Source organism: Myzus persicae, unplaced genomic scaffold (assembly GCF_001856785.1).
Source record: "Myzus persicae strain clone G006 unplaced genomic scaffold, MPER_G0061.0, whole genome shotgun sequence".
NCBI lineage: Eukaryota > Metazoa > Arthropoda > Insecta > Hemiptera > Aphididae > Myzus > Myzus persicae.
This window is the reverse complement of record NW_019100470.1, coordinates 20,281-42,525: the sequence shown is the minus strand read 5'-3', so window position 1 is coordinate 42,525 and position 22,245 is coordinate 20,281. Positions and strand designations below refer to the sequence as shown.

The following is a 22,245-nucleotide window of genomic DNA, read 5'->3' as shown; positions in this document are numbered from 1 at the left end:
CTAAAGTGAGATGCTTAGGTAGGTACCCATTAGGAGGTGAAGCCTCAAACAATTAAAAAGTTGCTTATTTTTTATTAAGCTAATGAAATAATTGAGGATCTTTCGTAGATTATTCCCGAAAATATTCAAAAGTCCAGGAATTTATGTTAAATATTGAAGTATTTTTTAAGTACTATCGTTTGTTTAGTTAAATTTGTAGTGGTAAATAATCTAACTCACAAAAATATAATACCATATACCTTTACAGATTGAATCCAAAAATGTTTTTTGTTTGTATAATATTAGTTTAATCAAATTCAAGATATACAATGACAGTTTGTCTTGTAATGACTGAATTTTAAATAATTTCTTAACAAGTTTCTTAAAATATGTCAGTTATCAGTGTGAAGACGATATTTTATATCATTTCTGTATTATAATAATGGCTTAAACTGCCAAGTATACATTTTCGTTCTACTAGTCTTTTAATGAAAATCTTTTTTTAGATAATTAGAAACATACATTTCTGGTAGTTCATCATTATAAGAGAGCATAAACTCACTATCGTGCCTATCTCGAGTAGATAAATTGCGTAATAAGAACAAGTTATCCCAGGGACATTAAAGCGAGTCTGAGTTAGTTTTTATATACTGTGTTGGGCATCATATATTTTTGATTTAATTTGTGTATTTTTAATTTATTTTGATAAAAATTTTCTGTAGTATTCGGTAAGTATTGGTTAGATTTATCAAAATTGTAAAATTTAACTATTATTTTTTAATGTATGATACTTGAAATCGTCTATTTTTCATTGTAAAAATAATTAAATGTTGAAAATGTTTTGCTTAGCTCAAAAATGTATCTTTGTATACCTTTGCACTCGACTTCTACGAGTTTGTTTTAGGACAATCTAATGTACATAATCAATAAATCCAAAAATATTTTTTTTCAGGACATTTAACTGATGATCCTGTAGACATGTATTGTGCGAATAAAGTTTTGCCTCAAGATTTTAAAAGTTTTTTTATCAATTTAGTAAATGATTAGTAAATTTTTTTTAAGCCAGGATAAAAATTAAATTTGTGTAATAAATATTTTAACTTGATTCAAATTACATTGTTAAGGTTTTTTTAATACCCATCATGGATCATAAATGTATTGAAAGTTTCAGCTGATAAGGATTCACTATTTTACTGGTCCAAGAAAAATATTTGAATATAACTAATAACTTTTTCGTTCACAATGGTTTGAAAAAAAGATACATCTATGATGGGGAAGAATAAAACCTTCATTTTTTTTTCTTGGTTATTAAAGTAATTATAGTTAATGTAATGATCTTAAGTTATGTTTATATTCATATTTATAATATTTCTGAATTATATACTTTATGTTTACATTAAGAAATATTAAAATATAAAAACAAGTTGTTGTGAATCAACTATAATTGTTCACCTTTTTTATTTTATTTTATTGTTCGATGATAATCCATAATATTATCCGAAATATAATTCTGGATTTCCGTTAGAATAGATTCCTGTTCCTCATAATCGTATTTAATTTTTTTTTCTGTTTTATAAAGAATATTGCAAAAGCACCACGTTGTTTCTTAATAATTGGTTCTTTTTTTCTCGTTTCGTTCGTTTTTGGTAACTAGATTGCTGACTTGAAAAGTTATCACGATTACGACGAGTTAAGAAGATAACTGAAAATAACGGATTTAAAGAAGAAAAAGAAACTAATTAAAAATGTTAAAAAATATTTAATTTACCAATTTTTTTTTGAATAAAAATATTTGAGTTGAGAGAGTATGAAAAGTAAATGGACACCAGTGTATTATTTTCTGCATTATTATATGTATTAGCTGATGTGTATAATTTTTTTGCGATTTATTTATAAATGCCGAATGAATGTATCAATGTATGATAAATTATTTAAATTATTTTCTTACTTTTTTATGAATTTATATTGATATGAATATTTTTTATAATTAAATATTAAATTATTGATTGTTGAATAGAATATCGAAAACACGAAATATTTTAGTGGCGGGCGTCAACTAAACCTGAGTGGCGAGGGGATTATTTTCTTGGCGGGGGTCTACTAGACCAGTACCGAATTTTGATTAATCGATATGAAAAGAATTGATAACATCCATATTTTGTAAGCATTGCTAGACCTGCATATGACAACTAGGCGTCATATTTGTATGCATACTCTATACCAGGGGTGGCAAATCCATGACACGCGAAAAGATTTTGTGGGCACGCGAAAATTTTTACTTTTATATATTAGGTATATAATATATAATATTATAGGACCTATAAATTAAAATAGCCTAAACTAACCTTTTTATACTGATACATTAATTATACAATCAAATTATAGTATAACAAAATATTATATTTTTAATATTTTTTTTCATGGCACGCTCTAAAAAAAATAAAAAGGTTATTACTAATTTTGGGCACGCAGTGTTCAAAAGGTTTGCCATCCCTGCTCTATACAGTCGGCTATCTAGTTTAATATATATGTTACAGTTAAAGTGTTGAATTCCGTTATTTTATGAAATAACTAGGTAGTTCATGAATTACCTACGAATGTTAGTTAAAGTATGAAACAATACATGCAAATTGTACTTTTACTAGTTATTTCATAGAATATCTAGTTATTATATACAATTTCAGTTTGATATCCGTTAAAGTATAAAATACATTAAAATTTAAAGTACCTATATATTAAAATATTTTATTTTACTGAATTAATTATAGTTATATTATTTATTTATATTTGTTCATGTAAGGCTATTATGGCATTTAGAGTTGCAGAATACTTTTTTTTTCTACAAACATATCGCTTCGTACCACATGTTTTGGTACAAGTTCACTTAAAAAAACCCTGACCAGTTCCCAGTGACTGCGCAGTTGCCGCAGATCTTAATGTAATACTTTTATTTGGAACTTCTACAGCTAACAAATTTTCTGAACATACTGTGAACTGTGAACTGGGATCGAGAGTATAGTTGTAATAACACTCTTGTAATTATAATGTGTAGGTAGGTACTAGGTATCGAATAAATAAAAAATAAAAGGTTAGGTCAATCTTATCTGATTTTGTTATATTAAATTGATGAAAATGTTAGAACTATATTTATTATATTTTGTTATTTACAATTTGACACATTAACGGAATGATACCAGGGAATGTATAAAATAACTAGTTAAAGTATAAATTATATACATTACCTACAAGTTTTATTTATTTTATAAATTACCTAGTTATTTCATAAACGAACTGATTCAACACTTTAACTGTAACATATATATCTGTATTCTGTGGTGTCACTAATGGGTGGCTGCTTTCCTCAAACATAACATGTTCTATGTAATCTATTTTAAACTGTTATTGATATTATTAATTTACTATACCTATTATGATACCTTATGTTTTCTGTATCACATTTACTTGTTGTGACTAAGGTATAGATTATAAATTTCATACAAAAAAAAATTATATACATTATACGTTGACAGAACAATATTAAACATGTCGTCAGCATATTGTGTTTTTTTGTTACAAGGTGTTTATTTCTAATCCAGTTTTAACCCTAATAAGTGGTCTCTTGAAATGGCCAGACCCACAGTTCCCTAACTTTTTATCCGAACCTGTTAGGATGTTATAGCTAGTAACAATAATAATATTTGATTAAATATACATAGGTATTTTGTAAAAAGTTACTTTTAGTATTCTATTGCAATTCAATTTCTACAAATATATTTACTAATAATTAATCTTTAATAAAGCAAGAATATGACTTATCTGTATACCTACATAATATTACTCGTCTGTCGTTCATCAGTAAGCCAGGATAAGTAGAATCTAATAACTATGATAGCTAGAGACTTGGAATTTTTATAGTACTGTCGTAAAAAATGTACGACAGGCTCAATTAAAAAAAGATTTTTCATAATTTGTATTTTATGATTCATGATAAAAATCAAAATCTTTTTTGTTTATAAATTGTTGCTATTAGCACAGAATATGTGCTATTAGTTACAAACTTGAAACTATAATAGGTAGAAATAAGTGTAAATGTATGTTTCTTTTTTTTTTTATCAATATTAAACGGTTTCTCGATTCCAGGGCAATCTGTATTTCAATCGTTTCAAATTTCAAAATACAAAAATAAATACAATATACAAATTTACATATTAAGAGCCGCGTTATAACGTTATCACAGATGATATCAAAATGTATATGATACGGAGCACCTCTCCATCTACCAACTTACAGTCCAGCAGTCCGCATCAACCATGGTTTCGGTCTTTATTTACTGGTTACTGGTAGCTGCAACGTAGACAAGTTCCCCACTCCTAAAAACGATATGCTTAATGCAAACCACCCCGCGCCACCTCCCACCAGTCAACGATCACTCAATAGCGCTGAGCCTGACGTGGTGGCGTTCACTCGGCATTACATTCGCTCTGTTCTTTTTGGATGCGCACGTTCGACGGTCAAGTCCTGCCGATAGTTTTCTTCTTTTTGCTGTAAGTATTTTATGTCTACATTTTTTTGGTTTTCTGGACTTCAACTGTTAATTGCCGGCTATGGACTGTGGTTTCGTACGATTTTCGATGTTTTTCGGCCAACTCCTCGCTCGATTGAAACGGATGAGAAATCGCCGACACGAGTTTATCGGCCGCCGTCCTCGTTTCTGCGTTTACTATGGTTTATTCTTTTCCTCTTTTTATAATTTTTTTCAATGCTCACCGACATACCTTGTCCTAAGATTCGGGGCTACACATCGCCTACATTCGCTATGTGTCGATTGCGCTATTTACTATTTAGTTATTAAATATTTGTTAAGTATTTGTCTTAAATTACCATGCCCCCCCCCCTTGCACACGGTCCCTTTCATAACCTCGTGGGTATGAATTTTAGAATGCGGTAACATGTCCATCAAATTGTACATGTATAGTCTTGTGTATTGAACTTCTTCACTTAGTTTCAGATAACTATTCAACATGGTTAACGGACGCATCCCGTCCGTGTACAGTAAAACGTACGTGACACCTCGTCGTCCGTATGAGAAAGCACGTTTGGACCAGGAATTGAAGATCATCGGAGAGTATGGTCTGAGGAACAAACGTGAAGTGTGGCGTGTGAAATACACATTGGCCAAGATCCGTAAAGCCGCTCGTGAACTGTTGACCCTCGAAGAGAAGGATCAAAAACGTCTTTTCGAAGGTTTGTTTATAATTAACATTATGTCCAACCGGACCGGCCGTTTGTTCTTGTTTACAAAGTATTACAATGATGAAACCAAATTATATTCTGACACCTCTCGTCTGAAATTCCGACAATGTTGCTAATTTAAACCTTGCTGAGTGTAATTATGTTTTGTAAAACAAGTTTAATTTTTATCTAGATCTATGTATGACATTTTTTACTGTGCAATATGAATAATTTAATGGAATTTTCCAGGTAACGCTTTGTTGCGTAGGTTGGTTCGTATTGGAGTATTAGACGAAGGCCGTATGAAGCTTGATTACGTTTTGGGTTTGAAAATTGAAGATTTCTTGGAACGCAGACTTCAAACTCAGGTAAATTTGTAGTTATTATTAGAAAAAAATGTATAAGAGCTGATAAATTAATGTGATGAATTTATTATTATTTTCTGACACCTCTTCTGAAAAATATTTTTGTTGATAATTTAATATCTGAGAATTTACAGCTTCTTATTTTTTATAAAATATAATTAATTAAACAATAATGCTTTTTATTTAAGATAAATGAATATAATTTTAGGTGTTCAAATTGGGATTAGCCAAATCCATTCATCATGCACGAGTTTTGATCCGTCAAAGACATATTCGGTATGTATTTTGATTTTTTAAGCGTATGCCAATTGTTTTGGGCAAGGATGCTGGTTTATTCTACCAAGATAATCCTAATCACAATTGGGCTAAAGTATTTGCACTGTGTTAATCCAAGTTCAGATAAATGTTTTCTGATCTTTTTCATGACAATGCTACAATATTATTAACTTGAATAGTGTAATTTAAGCCTATTATTCTTGGGCAAGGATGTTCTTTAATTTTATACGAGCAAATCTTAATCATGATAAGGCAATATCATTATACTTTGGTTAATCAAAGGTCGGGATGTATATCTTCTGTCTTTTTCATGACAAAGTGACAGTTTAATACTTAATACTCTGTATATCTGTTATGGTTTTTTTCTACCTTATTTTTAATGTATAACAGCCATTTGTTCTTGGGCAAGGATATTCATAATATAATTTAAGTAATCCTAATCACAATGGGCTAAATAAATAGACTTTGGTTAATCAAAGGTCAGAATTACTATTTTCTGTCTTTTTCATGACAAAGTAACAACTTAATTAGTAATTTGGTACATGTTGCAATGGTGTGTTAGGTATAAATACTAAATTTATACAAAGATTCTTTTACGTACAAGGCTAATAGTCAAATTGTTTTCCTAATTAGATGAAAACCAACTGCCTCTCAATGTTGGCAAAGAGTACAATTTAAATTTTTATCAGGCCACTTAAAATGTTCATTATTTATAATGCCATTTTAACGTCTGTAAAACAACTGTAAATGTTGTGGTTATGTTTTGGTCCCTTTGATAAATCCATGTTTCTAAGGCCAAAAATGTGAGTTGCTTATAATTTAATACAAGTCTTCTGATACTTAAAATTGTGAAACTTTCTATAACTTCACTATTTGTTCAGGATTAGTTGATCAATTTCACTTTTCATTTTACAGTGTGCGCAAGCAAGTAGTAAATGTACCATCATTCATCGTTCGTTTGGACTCTCAGAAACACATTGACTTCTCTCTGAAATCACCATTCGGTGGTGGCCGTCCAGGACGTGTAAAGAGGAAGAACTTGAGGAAGGCCAAGACTGCCAAGGACGATGGCAATGCTGCCGAAGAAGAAGAAGATTAATCTTTTTAATCATTCCTCTTGCTCTGTACATTGTATTTTTAATAAAAGAAAATATACTGACAACTAATTTTATTTGGTCATTAGTTGAGTATGTGTCTATATTTTTAGTCTATTAAAGAGCGTAGAATTAGGTCACGCATAGAAAAAAAAATTATGTATTCGATAGAAAATATTTTTATTTAAAGAAGAAATAATAAGGCTTTACGTATCAAATCAACTAGGAAAAGTTTAAATTGGTTTTGTTTTGATTGATAATTGTTCCAATTGTGTTCTTGAGTTGTTTTGGAAACAAATTTAAATAATATCTGGTAAAGATTTAGGGATGGGTGAAGCATTGCAGACTGAATCAATACTGTGCACAATGATGGACTTTTATACATTTTGGACGAGATGTTTCAATAGGTTTACTTAATATAACCTCATTTCAAAAATGATTGTTCTTAATGTTTTTTTAAATTAACATTTATCATGAGTTTTTGCTACTTTGCATACTAACTCTACATTAGAGCCATATAATAAAATATCTGAACGTTACTGATATTAATTTTTGTGGTTATTATTTTTCATGAATTAAGTCACTATCAATGTTCACAAATTAAAAAAACAAAATAGAGTAGGTATACTTACTCTACATACAAATAATAATTATTGGAATCTACGTAAAAGCCAAAATTAATTGCAATCTTTGAGGAAACCGGATGTGTGATAGCCCTGTCCTGAGGTGGATCTTTTGGTTCCCAAGTTGTAGGATATAGTCAAATATTTGTATACAATTGTTTCGCTGTGGAAATAGTAGTATTGCTTAAAAACATCTCTGCTAAAATTACACATATGCATTTTTATGATAGAAATTCCTTCTAGCGTGTCTTCGTGTGAAGTGCCTCTGCGCACACACACCTGTATCTTCAGATATCGAAGTGTTAAACAGTAACTTCAAAACAATTGGTACTCGTTAATATTAAGGTATTCATGCTAAACAATTAATAATTTATCAGTTGTATAATACGTTTAAATTGAAAACCTTTTTTCTTGATATACGTAAAAAATGTTGAATTGTAACAGATGAGAAACTCTAAAATCATTAAAACTGCGTCAATATTAATACATTTCAATTTTATAGTAAACTGTTTTGTTCATTTTTCTACAACAAAAAATAAATGCCCACTCAAGAAACAAACCACAATGTTTTTCTTTTATAAACAATAAATTAACATAAAATATGGTCTTATACGCAAATCATTTTTTCTCTACAAATTGTTGTAATTTATGAATATTGTCCTTATTGTATAGGTACTCCCTCTGCTTTGCATAAGATCAATAAGTATAAAATTATGAAAACCAGCTTCATACTCATTAATTACAATAATTGTCTTCACTTTACAATAAACATTTTTTTAACATAAGCATGGCTTTTGGACTATATTTGTATTTTTTTAACCAATTTTGTGTATTCATAGAAATTACCATAGAAACGAATACAATTTAAAAATTACCAATTCCCATTAGGTATACTTAAATACAAATTATGGTTACATCTGTTGTAACGGATTCATAAATTTTCTTCAAAGTGGAAAATATTGAATAGTGCGCTGTTTGTCCTTTGTTTTTTTTCAATACACTAATGCACTAAATTGTGACTACGCCCTGGCAAGTCGTGTAATCATAGGTGTAAATTCGGGAGGCTTATCCTCCCTAAAAACTCTCGAAGCTCCCAAAGTATTTCTTAACTTGACCTCGTAAGTATAATAAATTATGTCAATAAGCGTTAATTGATTAGCCTAATTTACACCTACGATCGTATTTATTGAACTACATATTGTATCCAACAAGTTTGTAAGATGAAACTTAGCAAAAAATTCAACATATTTGACGTTAAGATACAAATACAATATATAAAACTAATAAAAATTGAAAATAAAATTAATCTATTTCTCAATAAAAATATGACACTATAAAACAGTATTCTATTATGATACAAATTAATGTGTAAGAAATTAAAACATTATATTAATAACTAAAAAGCTTGGTACTATTTAATTTGTTCAACAAAATTGTTAATATAAGTATGAATCAATGGGTTTCCAACGAATAATACTTTGCATAGACGGAATTGTTTTCGAATTAAGTTAGGAAAGTACATAAGAAAAACATATTAAACAACAGTTGTAAAAAAAATATTATGTATACATACAAATAATGGTAAAAAAATTCAACAATGCAAAATGGATAAAAATAAAAAATAAATAAATGAAACAATGTGACTAAAAGTGTAAAAAATCAAAAAAATTCATATTATGCGGCCTTAAGGAAAATCATAATATTTAAGCACCATAATGTATTAAAATAATAAATGTACGCCGTTCGTAAATTTAATGATAATATTATGTTTAAAGCCCTATGTAACAGAATTATCAAACTGTGCCTTCTTTGATTTCAGTTTCTAAATCAAACCAACCCGTAAAACTGGGGGTGTTTATGTTGACGTAGTCGCTAATGTTCAACACTATCTGACCCAACACGGGACTGTGCCACGTCTTCTTAGTCAGGACAGTTACCTCCAGCTGCTTGCTGTTCAACTCCGCCACTCCCATGATGTACTCAAACGTTTCTTCGTACACTGGATTGCAGTTGTCCTTGTACGTCTACACATTGAAAAATATTAGTGCATATTATTTATTAGAACATAACAATGAAGTTTCTCATATCCTCCTTTCTGCAATAGTCTTACTTCGGTTTTTCGTTTGGTGTTACTATTGTCTTTCTTGGGTAGCACATACAACTTGACATAAGGATCAGGGATGTCTGAAGCTTCTTTGATTGGTAAGTTACTAAAAATAAGCAAAGTACACAAGACCATTAATAATTATTGTGCATACAGTGCCAACACTAATGAAATAATCATGATGGTATTCTTACACAACTTTATGTACAGTAACATTGAGACGTTGCCTGGCCACGCTGAACGTCAATGTAAGTTGTATGCTGCCTAAAACACCTGTGCCGGGAGCTGGTTCTTCTCTATTTGATTAAAAAAAATTATTAAATAAAATATCACAACATAGGATAATAAATACAAGTTAACAAGAAATGATCCCTACGGTTCAGATAGCAATTCTGTAGTTTCGACTTGCTCAATGAGTGGTTCTTGATCACCGCCACCAGCATGTGAACTTCGGGATACCGTTGAATCTCTTTTAATCGACGAAGTCCTACTCATACCATCAGTGGGCGAGGTGACTCCAACAGCAGAAGACTGAATCTCAGACACGTCTGCTGACGTTATAACACTGTTGACAGATTTTGTCGACTGTACAGAAGTCTGTCTCGATAGTGGTTTTGTTACTGTAGATGTGTCGTCATTAACATCAACCAATACTGGCAATTTTTTCAAAAACTAAACATAATTGAAAATAAGTAATCATACTCACACCTGCCCAAATATTAAATCTGTGCACAAATGGAGGTTAAAATATGGTTTTTTTTTCAATATTCTTACTTTTTATGAAAAAGTCAAACGAGGGGGGAGGGGAGGAGATAAGAGTTGAAAATCCAAAACTCAATTCTGAGTTTAACACTGTATTAAATTACAGTCTAAATAAACAAACATACTTTGAGCTGCAAACAAAACAATAATTTGCTGTCATGCTGTTGGTTCTTGCTGTCAATTATCAGATCATAAGGTTGAGTATCAACTCTCATATTTTGGGCGAGTAGTAGTGCAGACAATTCGTATACATACAATCCCAATTGAATGTTAGTCTTTTGATCTATAACCTAAATACAAAAAAAAATACAGTTAAGGTGTCTTATAAGTCAAGAATAAAAAAATTTAAATACCTTGAATTCAATGGTGTCAGTTTCGGGGTTGCTCACCAAAAACGTGAATCCTTGTTCATAGACAGGACGTTCAGTGCGTAACTTTCCTACAGTTGTTTGAGTAGTTTGACCAACTGTTACTCGTACCAATGGATCTGGTTTGCTTTGGGCCCGAGCGTTCTATAACACACCAACATTAATGATATGATATAATTTAATTTTTAGAACAAAATTTTATTGGAGTACACACTGGTAAATTGATGGCCGAGTCTATGTACACCATCACCACAGCTGAACTCAGGTTTGTTATTCTCAGTTCTTGAGTTTCAGTAAGGGCCTGCACAGTACAATATTAGATACACTATGAAAGCGATAAGTGATTTCACTTTTCTATTACCCTCTTTAGTGCACTTTGTTCCAAAGTCAAGTCCAACCAAAGCATACGCACATGTATCATGCCATGTTTAGTGTCCTCTAAGTTGATCCACTATAAATAAACAATTGTTTTAAAAAATTGTACAAAAAAAAATATAATAATAATAGGCAATAGTAGTTGAGATTTCAAATTGTTTTACCTTATCAAAATAGCCATTTTTAGCAACATTGCCAATTTGTATTGAAGCTCTTCACAATAAAAATGAATAAAAATATAAAAATTATATTAATTATTTTAAAATGGTGTTTCACCTTCCTAGATTTGAATGTTTTTTGCCCACCATTTCGTCTTCATCATAAAGTTTGAGTTTCAACACCTGTCCTCTGGGAGAGAATGATGCAAACTACACATTGACATTAATTATACAGTATTAGAAATGTAAAATATTTGGATTCATAAAATAATATTCATTACCTCGCACCAATAATCCCATTTAGGATTCAGTTCATTGTTAATTGTATGAGTTTTGTATTGTTGTGCACCTAACGTCACAATGACGTATGGATCCGATTTACCTTTTCTTATCAAGCTCATGTCTTTGGCCACCAAATTTTTAGCTTGGAAGATGTGTACACGTAGGACACCCTACAACATAAATAGTTAATATTGAATAAAATGACTTAGAACTGGCTAGAAAATGTAATGATGTTCTATCTGATACTAACCTCTGGCTCAGGTAACTTAACTACATGTGCAGCTATTTCATTACTCAATACTATAGGCAATTTGTTTGGTAAAACCATTGTAGCAGCTACTTGTTGAGCGATAACTTTTTTTAATACATCACTATTACAAAAATTATGTTGACATTAACGTAATATTTTATATTATGATGTACCGCAATTACTTGAGGCCGGGCATATCCAGAACATCAGCAACACCCATCAGATCGTAATCAATGTCTGGTTGATTTAGGAAAAATATCTGCAATCCACCTACCAGAGGTGAAGTAGTAAGCAATGGTTTCATAACCACTCTCATCATACCACGAATCTGTTTGTTGACATTTCTAGTGTTATTAAAATTTGTTCTAAAACTTAAAAACTAGTCGTCATTACTTGAAAGTCTTTGATACCGCAAGGAACTCCGCTTACATAGAACGAAATGTCACTATCACTAGCAAAACTATAAAATGTTAACAATACAGAGTTTAATTAAATTATTGGGTGTAAAATATTATACAGGTAAAATAGTTATTGATGACACTACTCACATAACGTCAATGTCCAACATTATTTGATCGCGTGACACTTTATCATACACTTTGACACCTCCAATTTTGGGTGGCTTAAAAAAAAGAGTTTATTTTAAATAGTGCACCTTATGTGAAATGTCATCATTTTCAACTGACAACACCAAATTTTAGGTGTGTAGTTAGATGGTACTCACTATTGATCCCAGTCGTAACTTGTCAAACGCAAAATTGTTGATTTTGTATTCACGTAGGCTCTCGACAACCATCGGTTCCACGGTGTTTTTTATGGTACTCTGAGCATATACACTAATCAACGGCCACATCTGCTTGATAATCTGAAACGGAACATACCTAAGCAATCAGCAAACACCGGTGCACTGACCATAATATTCCAGTCACGGGTGTGTATCGGCGTCAAGGACAGATGACTTACCTGATTGAGCCATTCGGCACGGTGGATGTCCGGGAAGAACACCCAGGATGGTAGCTCAGCAACGTTGGCGGTGATCAGGTCCTTCTCGTCGGCAGCAGCGGCCAGCTGAGCACGCCGGCGCTTAGCCCGGCCAGCGTCTCGCAAGAGATCGCGGACGACCGACAAGCAGAAGAAGAATGGCACCAGCACCCAGGCGCTGACGGACGCCACGCGCCAAAAGCCAAGAGCGTAGATGGTGACCACAGGTACCATACCTTTGGTCACCCGCCAAACGGTCTGCCGGACGGTCGGTTTGTCCAGCTCACCGTCCGCCGCCTCCGCTACCAATGCAGACGAGTCATTGTCGACGTCGCGTAACCGCAGCTCTTCTCCCTGGCGATCCGCCATTGTTGCGGAATGGAGTCGAGAGAAAGGAAAACGTCAAAAGGTTGACAGCACGACAGTAGGAATAGGCGTCCGGCCGTCTACGCCACACTAACGCGAACAATGAATAACTGTACAGAACGTCAAAACAGCAGAGGTAACACTTAAAACGATGACGGCGGCGATGACATCATAATTTAATATTATTCGATATTGTCGAAACGGCTGAGGCAGCCGAGGAGAGGAGTAGGAGTCGGTCTTCGTCGACAAGATTCGGCGACGACCGGTGAGGCTACAGCACTGAGGACCGCTTCTAAAATCTTAACGAGTGGTATTGTTATAACTTATTAGTTATTATATTGCGGAACGTTTGTTATTATTATTTTTATTAAATTTTTCGTAAAAACGCGACGTCGTGAACCGGAAAAACTCATGTTCGTTTCGTTTTCCAGTTTCCACCGCCGGCTGGGTCCCCAAGAGATTATATTATCTCACTAACTGATAACGCGAAAAATGAGCAATCTGTGAATCTGATGTTAACATCTGTTGATAACGATATTCACCGAACGGTCTTTTAGATGAAAATTTAATTTTAACCGTGCGGACGGGCAACTGGGCAGGGACCGTAAAAACAATAATAAATTTATATTATTCTCGGCCGCTACACTCAAAATGTCATTATTATTAACTTTAGATTAAATATTTAAGTGTTAACATTATTGTTATTAATAACATGAATTGTTATATTATTCGTGTTGAACTTTCACAAGAATTTATTATAATAATAACATAACACTGGATTTATATTTTATATACTGTAAACCAGTAAATAAACATCCAGTGACATGATGATCGAAAACGTTCCCCCGCAATGGCATATTATGATTGTTTTTTTTTTTTTGAGAGGGGGCGTGGATGGTCAATTATTTAATAATTAAAATGTCTATAGTTAGATTACTAACACATCATATTTGATTAAGCTGTAAAAAAAGAAAAAAATTGAAAGCTCATCAAGAGTAGGTATAAAAAACAAAATATAATATATTATTACCTATGTATTGTGATTGCTAACTAAATTATATATTATACTTATGGTCACATAGAACTTGTGTAGCCGAAATGCCAAATACTTAGCCTAAAATGAATATAGGTATATAGCCTATCGGCTACCAACGTGATGACTGATGATGTGTTATGTCTTAATGTCTTATGCGCTATGTTTCTTCGATATTGATCACATAATTTGTTATGAAAGTGATCAAAATTTAAAAGTCAATGACAATCAAGTAAAAACAAAATATTTGACAAAAAATATCTATGCTTAAAATTAGTAATGCGGTTCACATAAAACGGTCCGGACATCGTTTTCGACAATATCAATAAAAGTGAAATCTTCATATAATTTATTTAAGATAATTATAATTACTAGAAAAATTCCTGTCTCTTTAAAATTTAATTTTGACTCTTGTGTAAAAAATAAATGAATTTTAAATATTTTACCATTTCGTTTAGCCCTTAGGTTCTTAGAATAATACAGTATGTAAACAATTTTTCTGTTTATTAGGGTAGTGAAATTCTTTGAATGAAGATTGAAGGCATTCTTAAATTGGAGACTGGAGTTATGGGGTAATTAACCTAACCCAAATAAGTATAATAAGTTATTATTATTTATTATTAATAACATTTAAAAACATTGTTAAAAATAATTGGATGTAATTTCTGTTGGATAGTATTATGCGATTTGTATGATAGTAGAATGTTAGTAAAAACGTATTTCCCGTACAAAAAAATGTATATATAAATAATACCTGAGTAAACAATTTTAGACATGAATCATTCAATGTAACAAAAAATAAAACAAATACGTAAACTATAATAAATATTATAATATTAAAATATATGAATTTACCATATACATTGTTGTACACTGGCAACTTGCACACTAAATCTAATTGAATATAATTTATAAAGAAAATAAATTATAAAAATAATGATGTAATTTATCTTATAATATGATAATAATATATGTGTTTTTCTTGAATATTTTATGCCATCAATAAAATAATTGACTACATCATTCAGAAAGCACCTATGAAAAAGGATTACTTTTTATACTGAGGTCTGAGGATTTTTGTTTTTCTAAAAACTGAAAACGCTTTTTCGTCTAGCGGCCATTTGCGGGTACCTAATAACAATATAATGTGCGAGTATAGGAACTCAATTTTGAATAATTAATTATGTCATCAGAGTCTAGTACCTACCTACTATTTTTTTCGTCGTCGAATTTTCAAGCACTGCAGTTATAAATATTCATTTAATATAGCAACATTATTGAATGTATACATTACGACTGTGACGTGTACGCGTATATGACAAACCCGACCTTGGTTGATTTTGGACGTCTATCCCGAAACGGTTTTAGTGTTTTTTTTTATCGTTTTAACTTTTATATAATTTTAAATTTACGCGACGCGACGAAACCATCATGAGGATGTCGAAGTAGGGGGGGAGGAGGTGGCAAATTTACATTCCTGCTCTAAATCAATCACTGGGTGTGCGATATTTACGGATAATCGAGCGTTATATAATATTATAACAGTAATAAATAAACAACTGCAGCTGGTACTCGGGACTGAAACATTCAGACCTATAATCATTGTGCCCGGTCCATCGAAGCATCTATAATAATTGCTTATTTTAGATCATCTATTATTTAATATTATTTTTTGTTATGATTTTGATGTTTTGAAAATTAAAAGAAATCTCGAAATAAACACCCTATAATCTATATATTCTATATTAGGCATACGACCATATACTATATCACTCTCAATTCTTTAACAAGGGCGACCGAAATTCCGTGGTAAGTTTATTTTAGTATAATATAATATAATATTCAATATTGTTATACTAAAATAGAACTTTTTAATGTGGCAATATGAAATATCAAAAACAGTTTTCAAACGAAGCTAAGCGTATTGTAACGTTGCAATCAATTAAAAATGTCTAAACATTTTTGACATTTAATATTTTATATTTCCCGAACTCCTTTTAAAAGGTAAACTCTGTCTGATCGATTGGATGTATTGAGGATTTAGTTGTTAACCTAACCAGCTTTATAATTGCAGTACACTAACTCGAATTCAATTTATTCAGGCATTTCAAAATACTGACCTTAGAAAATTAACTGTTTAATTTGGTACTGCTATTATGATTTATGACATGTTATGCTCCTCCCTTTTTTTATCGAATAATGCACTTCAAAAATATCTCTGAATAATAATGTCGGTCGTTAAAAAATCAGTACATTTCACACCTCACACGAAGAACTAAGAAGCTAAATGCGTTTATAAAAGTTTCTGATAAGTTTCTGAATAGTAAACTTCACCATAATATTCCAAGCCAATACACTTATTATAAATTGATAATGTGTATCCATTTCGAGTAATAACCCTCCGAGACACAAAATAATATGTTAAAAATACACATATACACATATCCTTACCAAATCATATGCACATTAATACGTATAACATATTTTAAAAACCGCGATCTTACAAAAATGTTTCTTAACCACTTTCCTAAATAAACGCTTCATATCACACATTACAATTTACAATTATACTTGAAGCGTGCAACCACGGCCGGTCAAAATATTCTACAAAACTATAAAATTAAAAATCATTGAGTAAGGTTGCTACAAGCCGATTGCCGATATAGGTACGTACCTAAATGTTATGAGTCCGCAGAGGGCCCTGCACGAAGTAGGTAGGTATTCACAACAATCACAACTTATGTATAAACGGTTTGAGTATGGGCCTTTAGAAATAGGACAAACTGTTACGACACTTAACGAAGGTTTTCACTTTTCACGACATGTAAGTACGTACCGAACGCTAGTAAACAAAAAAAAAAAATAGTAACGAGTCGTCGTGTTTCTGTTTTTGAACAAAATATAACCGTTAAAAACAAGTCCGAACTGCTCTGACGGGTGACGGGTGACGAGTGACTAAAAATATAATATAATGTAGTGAAATTAAAACAGTAAAACGACTAAAACGTTTGCGTTTCAAGTGACTATAATTATAGACCTTCTCTCGAACGCCGCTGGTAAAAGTTTGATAAGGTGAAGTTGGCGAGGGCCGGAGAAGGCCGTCTAGATGGTATTGTAATGTTGCGTAGACAACACGATATTATAAGACCATATTAAATTAATACTATTTTGTATATTTTTAGGCGGTTGTAAACATTTGTATAATATGTTTTGCATTTGCATATGGTAGCTACTAGTTACATATTACTATTATATTGATAACACGCCCCCTCGAACATTTTTTGTCTGCGGGTGACCTTGCTTTCCCTCATTGCGAAGTGTGTAGCCTTTTTTCGTTTATTTTACAATATTAAACGTTTTACAATAGCTACGAGTGTTGGTAACTATTTCCTTATGATTGTGTGTTAAAAGGTAAAAATCCTATTATAATTTATAGTATTACACTAAATAATATCAATACTATTGTACACTAAACAGTAGGTAAATACAGTAAGGGGAGGGGCAAATATGTATTGTGACATGTCCTTTACATTTTAAAATATAGCAGGATAGACAATTATAATAAAAATATATTCGTTATTTAATAGTAAAGATGAACTGTTTTAGTCATAGCATGCAGACTATGGTACCTAAGTAGATTATAGAATACAGATTACGTATTTAGAAATGTAATTTGTGTATATTGTGAATTTGTGCACAATTTAATTAAAAAATAAATGTCCAGAGGCACCTATGAATAAAATTAATTGTAAAAGGAATCGGTGAATTATAATAATATATATGCATAGGTACCTACCATCACTCGTGGTCGGTCTCAAAATTGTTGTATACATTTTAATTGGATTTAGGTATAAACAAAAGAATACGCTGATACAGAGATAATTCAATAATTGTTTATGTTTTAGTTTTAATGTAATCAATGGTTGTTCGTTTATTTTTATACAATGAGCTCTCTTTATTTTGTACTAACGTTATTACAATAATACTGATTTGGCATTATACAATCATCGTAACTAAACAAATCATAATAATGTGTCGAACGAATGGATTTTTCACTATTTTTGCATTACATAAATTACAGCTTTTATATTCAGGTCATAGCCGTTAGGTACTTTCATTTATTTATGTAAATATGTTATAATTTTTTTTTTTGTTATTGAGACGAGACTTTTGCAAACTTAAATAAGTACAACAATAAAATGTTAACTGTTTTTATACGGGCATTAATACGTCTTCTGAACGTTTTATTTGTTAATAACCTATACCAGCTATACCTATACCGGGTGATCCACTTAAAGTTACACTAATTAATTTAAAAACTATTAACATTTAAAAAAATATTTTTTGCACATTATTTTAAGTTGATCAAAACGACATTTTTCTAAACTTTTTTTTTACTATTTTGATAGTAATCATTTTTCAAGTTTTTACTTTTTTTTAATGACAACATGCATTTTTAATTTCTTATTCCAAAGCAGAAGATTTGTTGAAGTGCTTCAGCACACGTAAAAATCGAATTTTAGATTAGTTGTTTAGAAGTTGTAATAGTATTTAAAGTTTAGATGGATAGAGTGGAGTACTGGTATTTGGTGTGGAACAGCAGTGTACCTCGAAAAATGTTCGTCTACTTGTTTAAACTTCAAATACATGTAACCAAAAACGTATTTGATTTTTATGGATGAAAATATGTTTACATGCATACAAAACCTAAAAAATTTCTCGGGCCGAGTAGGACAAAAGTTAAAATTTTTTTATTTTATTTTAAAAAATATGACTATGGCTTTTATGCCTTATGGAATAGTCACGCAGACCGAAAGTTGCGACCGTACTTAGTGGATAAATTTCTCATTTTTTTCATTTAAGCGGTTTAACAAAATTTTTTTTGTAATCATAATTACTATCATAATCATATTTTAATTTATATGCTGTGCCCGCCATTATATTCGTACTCTTGTGTTGGTATGCATGTTTATACGTTTATTTTTTGTTATCTATGTTTCACTATCATTAGCCTCTGATATGTAAGCAATGTGTTTTGTGATAATGTACCGTGTTGTAAGCATTTAAATTTGAAATTAGAATCTTGAATATCATTCCGACAAATATTTCAGTAATTTCTATTACACTTCTTTTTCAGTTTTGTATACATTATTTACATTCAGTTTATAATACATTGTAGTCATTGGTTTATAGTATATTATACTCATCGGCCATAGCAGATTATCGGTGAGCGTTTCACACTTCCAATTTTATTATTCAGTTCATCGGTGCATGACTTCAATTGCTATGGAATGTGATTCGAAGTTTAGAGCAATTGTATGATTTGAAATCAATAGCATAATATAAAATGTTACACTTCATATGATATCTAATTTTAGTCTTAAAAATCGTAAACTAGTCAAAATGGTTTGCCAGAGTCTTATGGAGTTAAAAATTGTTGTCCGTTCCGTTTTAGTTGCGTGCAAGAACTGCTTAACAGTCGAAGAATTATGGAAAAGAACAATTTACGTATTCGGAGGACCACAACAACTACAGTTGAAATTGTTTGGTTACGATACCCCTTTTGATTTCCTTAAAAGTATCCCAGATGTTGTTCAGTTAGAAGATCCAGAAGATACCAACTCCATTGTCAATTTAATAAGTTCAAAATTGAGCAGGCATATGGAACTATTAGTCTCTACAAATATAATAAGGCCGCCCAAAAGTAAAATTTGTCAAAACGATTTATTGATACCATACAGAACACAATGTGCATTTATCAGAATTTTTTATGAATTATATCCAGAAGGATTATCAATAAGTGTTTTTGAATCTGATGTTTTGTGTATTCCAATATTTCAGTCTTACATCAACTGTGTGGATATACTATTGTTCAATTTGGAGCATATATTTTTAAGAAGGGGAGAAGAAATGATAAGTTTGCAACCAAAATTAGTCAACAGATTGAAAGAAGTAATTGAGACGGAAGATAAATATACAGCTATGGATATATGTAACATTGATGAGTATTCATTGGAAAATAAATATGAAGATCAACAAATTTCCAATGGACTGGAATATCCATTGTTTTATATTTTAGAAGATACAATTAAAACTAATATTGAACAACTATTAAATGAAGTACCTGATTGGATATCTGATGGACAAATGTGTAGTTTATACATTGACAAATTTGGTTCTGGTTTTACTCATTATAGAAGATGGGGTTTTGGCAGAGTTAGTCAAATGTTTTCAAAACTACCAGAATTGTGCTGTGTTCATTTCACAACGAATGGAGTAGAAATAATTTCATCAGTAAAACATACTTGTGATGTTTATAAAAATATGAAGAAAGAAGAATGCTTAGAAGAAGCAAATAGGTCTGGATCTTTTTCTACTAATGAAAAAGAAAAGTATAATGACGAACCTAATGAAAATAACGGAGTATTAAAAAAATTCCTAAGAAATGATCAGTATTTACTAACATCATTAAACAATTGTTTTTTGGAGCAAGAAATTCAACATTTCGAATTGAAAATCAATAATTCATTAAATGTCAATGTTTGTGCAGTCAATACAAATATTATACCAACTATAATATGTCAAAGCATTGATCAATATCATTTGTTACAGAAGTTATTAGTTGATATGAAAAATTTCTATTTTATGCATGAATCAGAGTTGTTATTTGATCCAACTGTAACCATGGTGAGACATACATATGCATATTTTTTTGATGATTGTTGGTTCAGAGGTTTTGTCACTGATATCAACTTGAGTGTAATAAAAATGATGAATATTGACAATGGTTCAATGGACACTATTCCATTTGAGGACATCAGGTTACTACATAAACAGTTTACCCAATTACCAGCACAGTCATTAACTTGCAATTTACATGGAATAGATTATATTAACGAAGATGAGCTTTTGAAAATTATAGATAAAAAATGTACAATTTATGTTGTTTCTATCGATCAACAAAATAAATCTGCAAGTGTCAAAATCAAACTTACAGATACTGTATCAGATAAATACTTAAATGATGAATGGATAGAAAGTGGTATTGCCAAAGCAGATTCAGATGAAGAATAATGAACATACAATTTTATTCCAGTTTTTTTTTTCATTATAAAATATACTGAACAAGCAAGTTAGCTATTACTATTATAATTTTTTTTTTTGTTATTTGTATTACTTTATATTGCTGAATTTGAACTTTACCTGTGACCTGTTGTTATATAAATTAAAATATTAAAACTTAAAGTAAAAAAACAACTTAGCGCTAGGTTAGCTCGAAGACTTGCAAGTCACTTAACTTGAGCATAACATGTTAACATAATAAATAATTAATTTGTTGATTTGATTATTACTTTAGAGTTGTATTGATATACCAAATTCTTAAAACATATGTAGCTAATACGAAGGTATAATAAAATCTAATAGGACCTAATTGTTCAATTACAAGAGACGGTGCATTTAAACATTTTAAACAATATTATATACGACTGATCGGTATATTTATTTAAGTCAATGACCGATGCTTTCGTGGTTTTTTGTATAATACCATTGATCTTATAATATAAAAGTAGGTGCCTATAACAATTTTTTTACAATTTAAATTATGGAAATATTGCAACTCATTGCGCTGCATGATAAAGTGACAATTGACGAGTTTTACAACAACCCGAGTTAGGGTATGGTAATTATTTCCTTCTTTCATAAATTGAAACAACTTTGTTTCCACGATTACTATAAAAGTGAGTCTGTACACATGGAAATTTATTATTATGTATTGATGTACATATATAAAAAATAAATAATTTTGTTATGGCTAATGGCTATAGATTTATAGATGACAATGCATTTGTGTGTGCAATTAAAATTGTAAGAAGAGGAACATATTGTTTTAATCTCTTTCACTGATGTGCGAAATTAAATCAGAAAAAAACAGGTACCTATACCAGGTAGGTAGGCACTAGGCACAGTAAAAATTATTATGATATTATACTGCAGAC

General features: G+C 30.9%; 3 protein-coding genes and 1 long non-coding RNA gene across 4 annotated transcripts; 2 read left to right on the top strand and 2 right to left on the bottom strand.

The window, feature by feature from the left end:
• Positions 1-4,391: 4,391 nt before the first annotated feature.
• Positions 4,392-7,031, top strand: LOC111042788 (40S ribosomal protein S9). Its single transcript, XM_022327488.1, has 5 exons — positions 4,392-4,523; positions 4,982-5,223; positions 5,461-5,579; positions 5,785-5,852; positions 6,768-7,031. The coding sequence occupies exons 2-5, from the start codon at positions 5,001-5,003 to the stop codon at positions 6,949-6,951; spliced, it is 594 nt and encodes a 197-aa protein (XP_022183180.1). The 5' UTR covers positions 4,392-4,523; positions 4,982-5,000; the 3' UTR covers positions 6,952-7,031.
• A 2,304-nt stretch (positions 7,032-9,335) lies between these two features.
• LOC111042027 (extended synaptotagmin-3) lies at positions 9,336-13,644 on the bottom strand. The gene is made up of 17 exons (XM_022326549.1): positions 12,832-13,644; positions 12,593-12,733; positions 12,417-12,490; positions 12,262-12,328; positions 12,051-12,196; positions 11,869-11,989; positions 11,618-11,788; positions 11,455-11,546; positions 11,343-11,391; positions 11,165-11,254; positions 11,018-11,104; positions 10,789-10,947; positions 10,561-10,725; positions 10,050-10,345; positions 9,868-9,969; positions 9,680-9,779; positions 9,336-9,593 (listed from the first exon to the last, which is right to left on the bottom strand). Exons 1-17 carry the CDS (start codon positions 13,216-13,218, stop codon positions 9,363-9,365), a joined length of 2,478 nt encoding a protein of 825 aa, XP_022182241.1. The 5' UTR covers positions 13,219-13,644; the 3' UTR covers positions 9,336-9,362.
• Positions 13,645-14,078: 434 nt separating this feature from the next.
• On the bottom strand, positions 14,079-17,961 carry LOC111042193. The gene is made up of 2 exons (XR_002605410.1): positions 16,923-17,961; positions 14,079-16,860 (listed from the first exon to the last, which is right to left on the bottom strand). It is a non-coding gene; the product is annotated as an uncharacterized LOC111042193 (long non-coding RNA).
• Positions 17,962-19,209: 1,248 nt separating this feature from the next.
• LOC111042113 lies at positions 19,210-21,596 on the top strand. Its single transcript, XM_022326655.1, has one exon. The coding sequence runs from the start codon at positions 19,610-19,612 to the stop codon at positions 21,320-21,322; it is 1,713 nt and encodes a 570-aa protein (XP_022182347.1). The 5' UTR covers positions 19,210-19,609; the 3' UTR covers positions 21,323-21,596.
• The last annotated feature ends 649 nt before the right edge of the window (positions 21,597-22,245 follow it).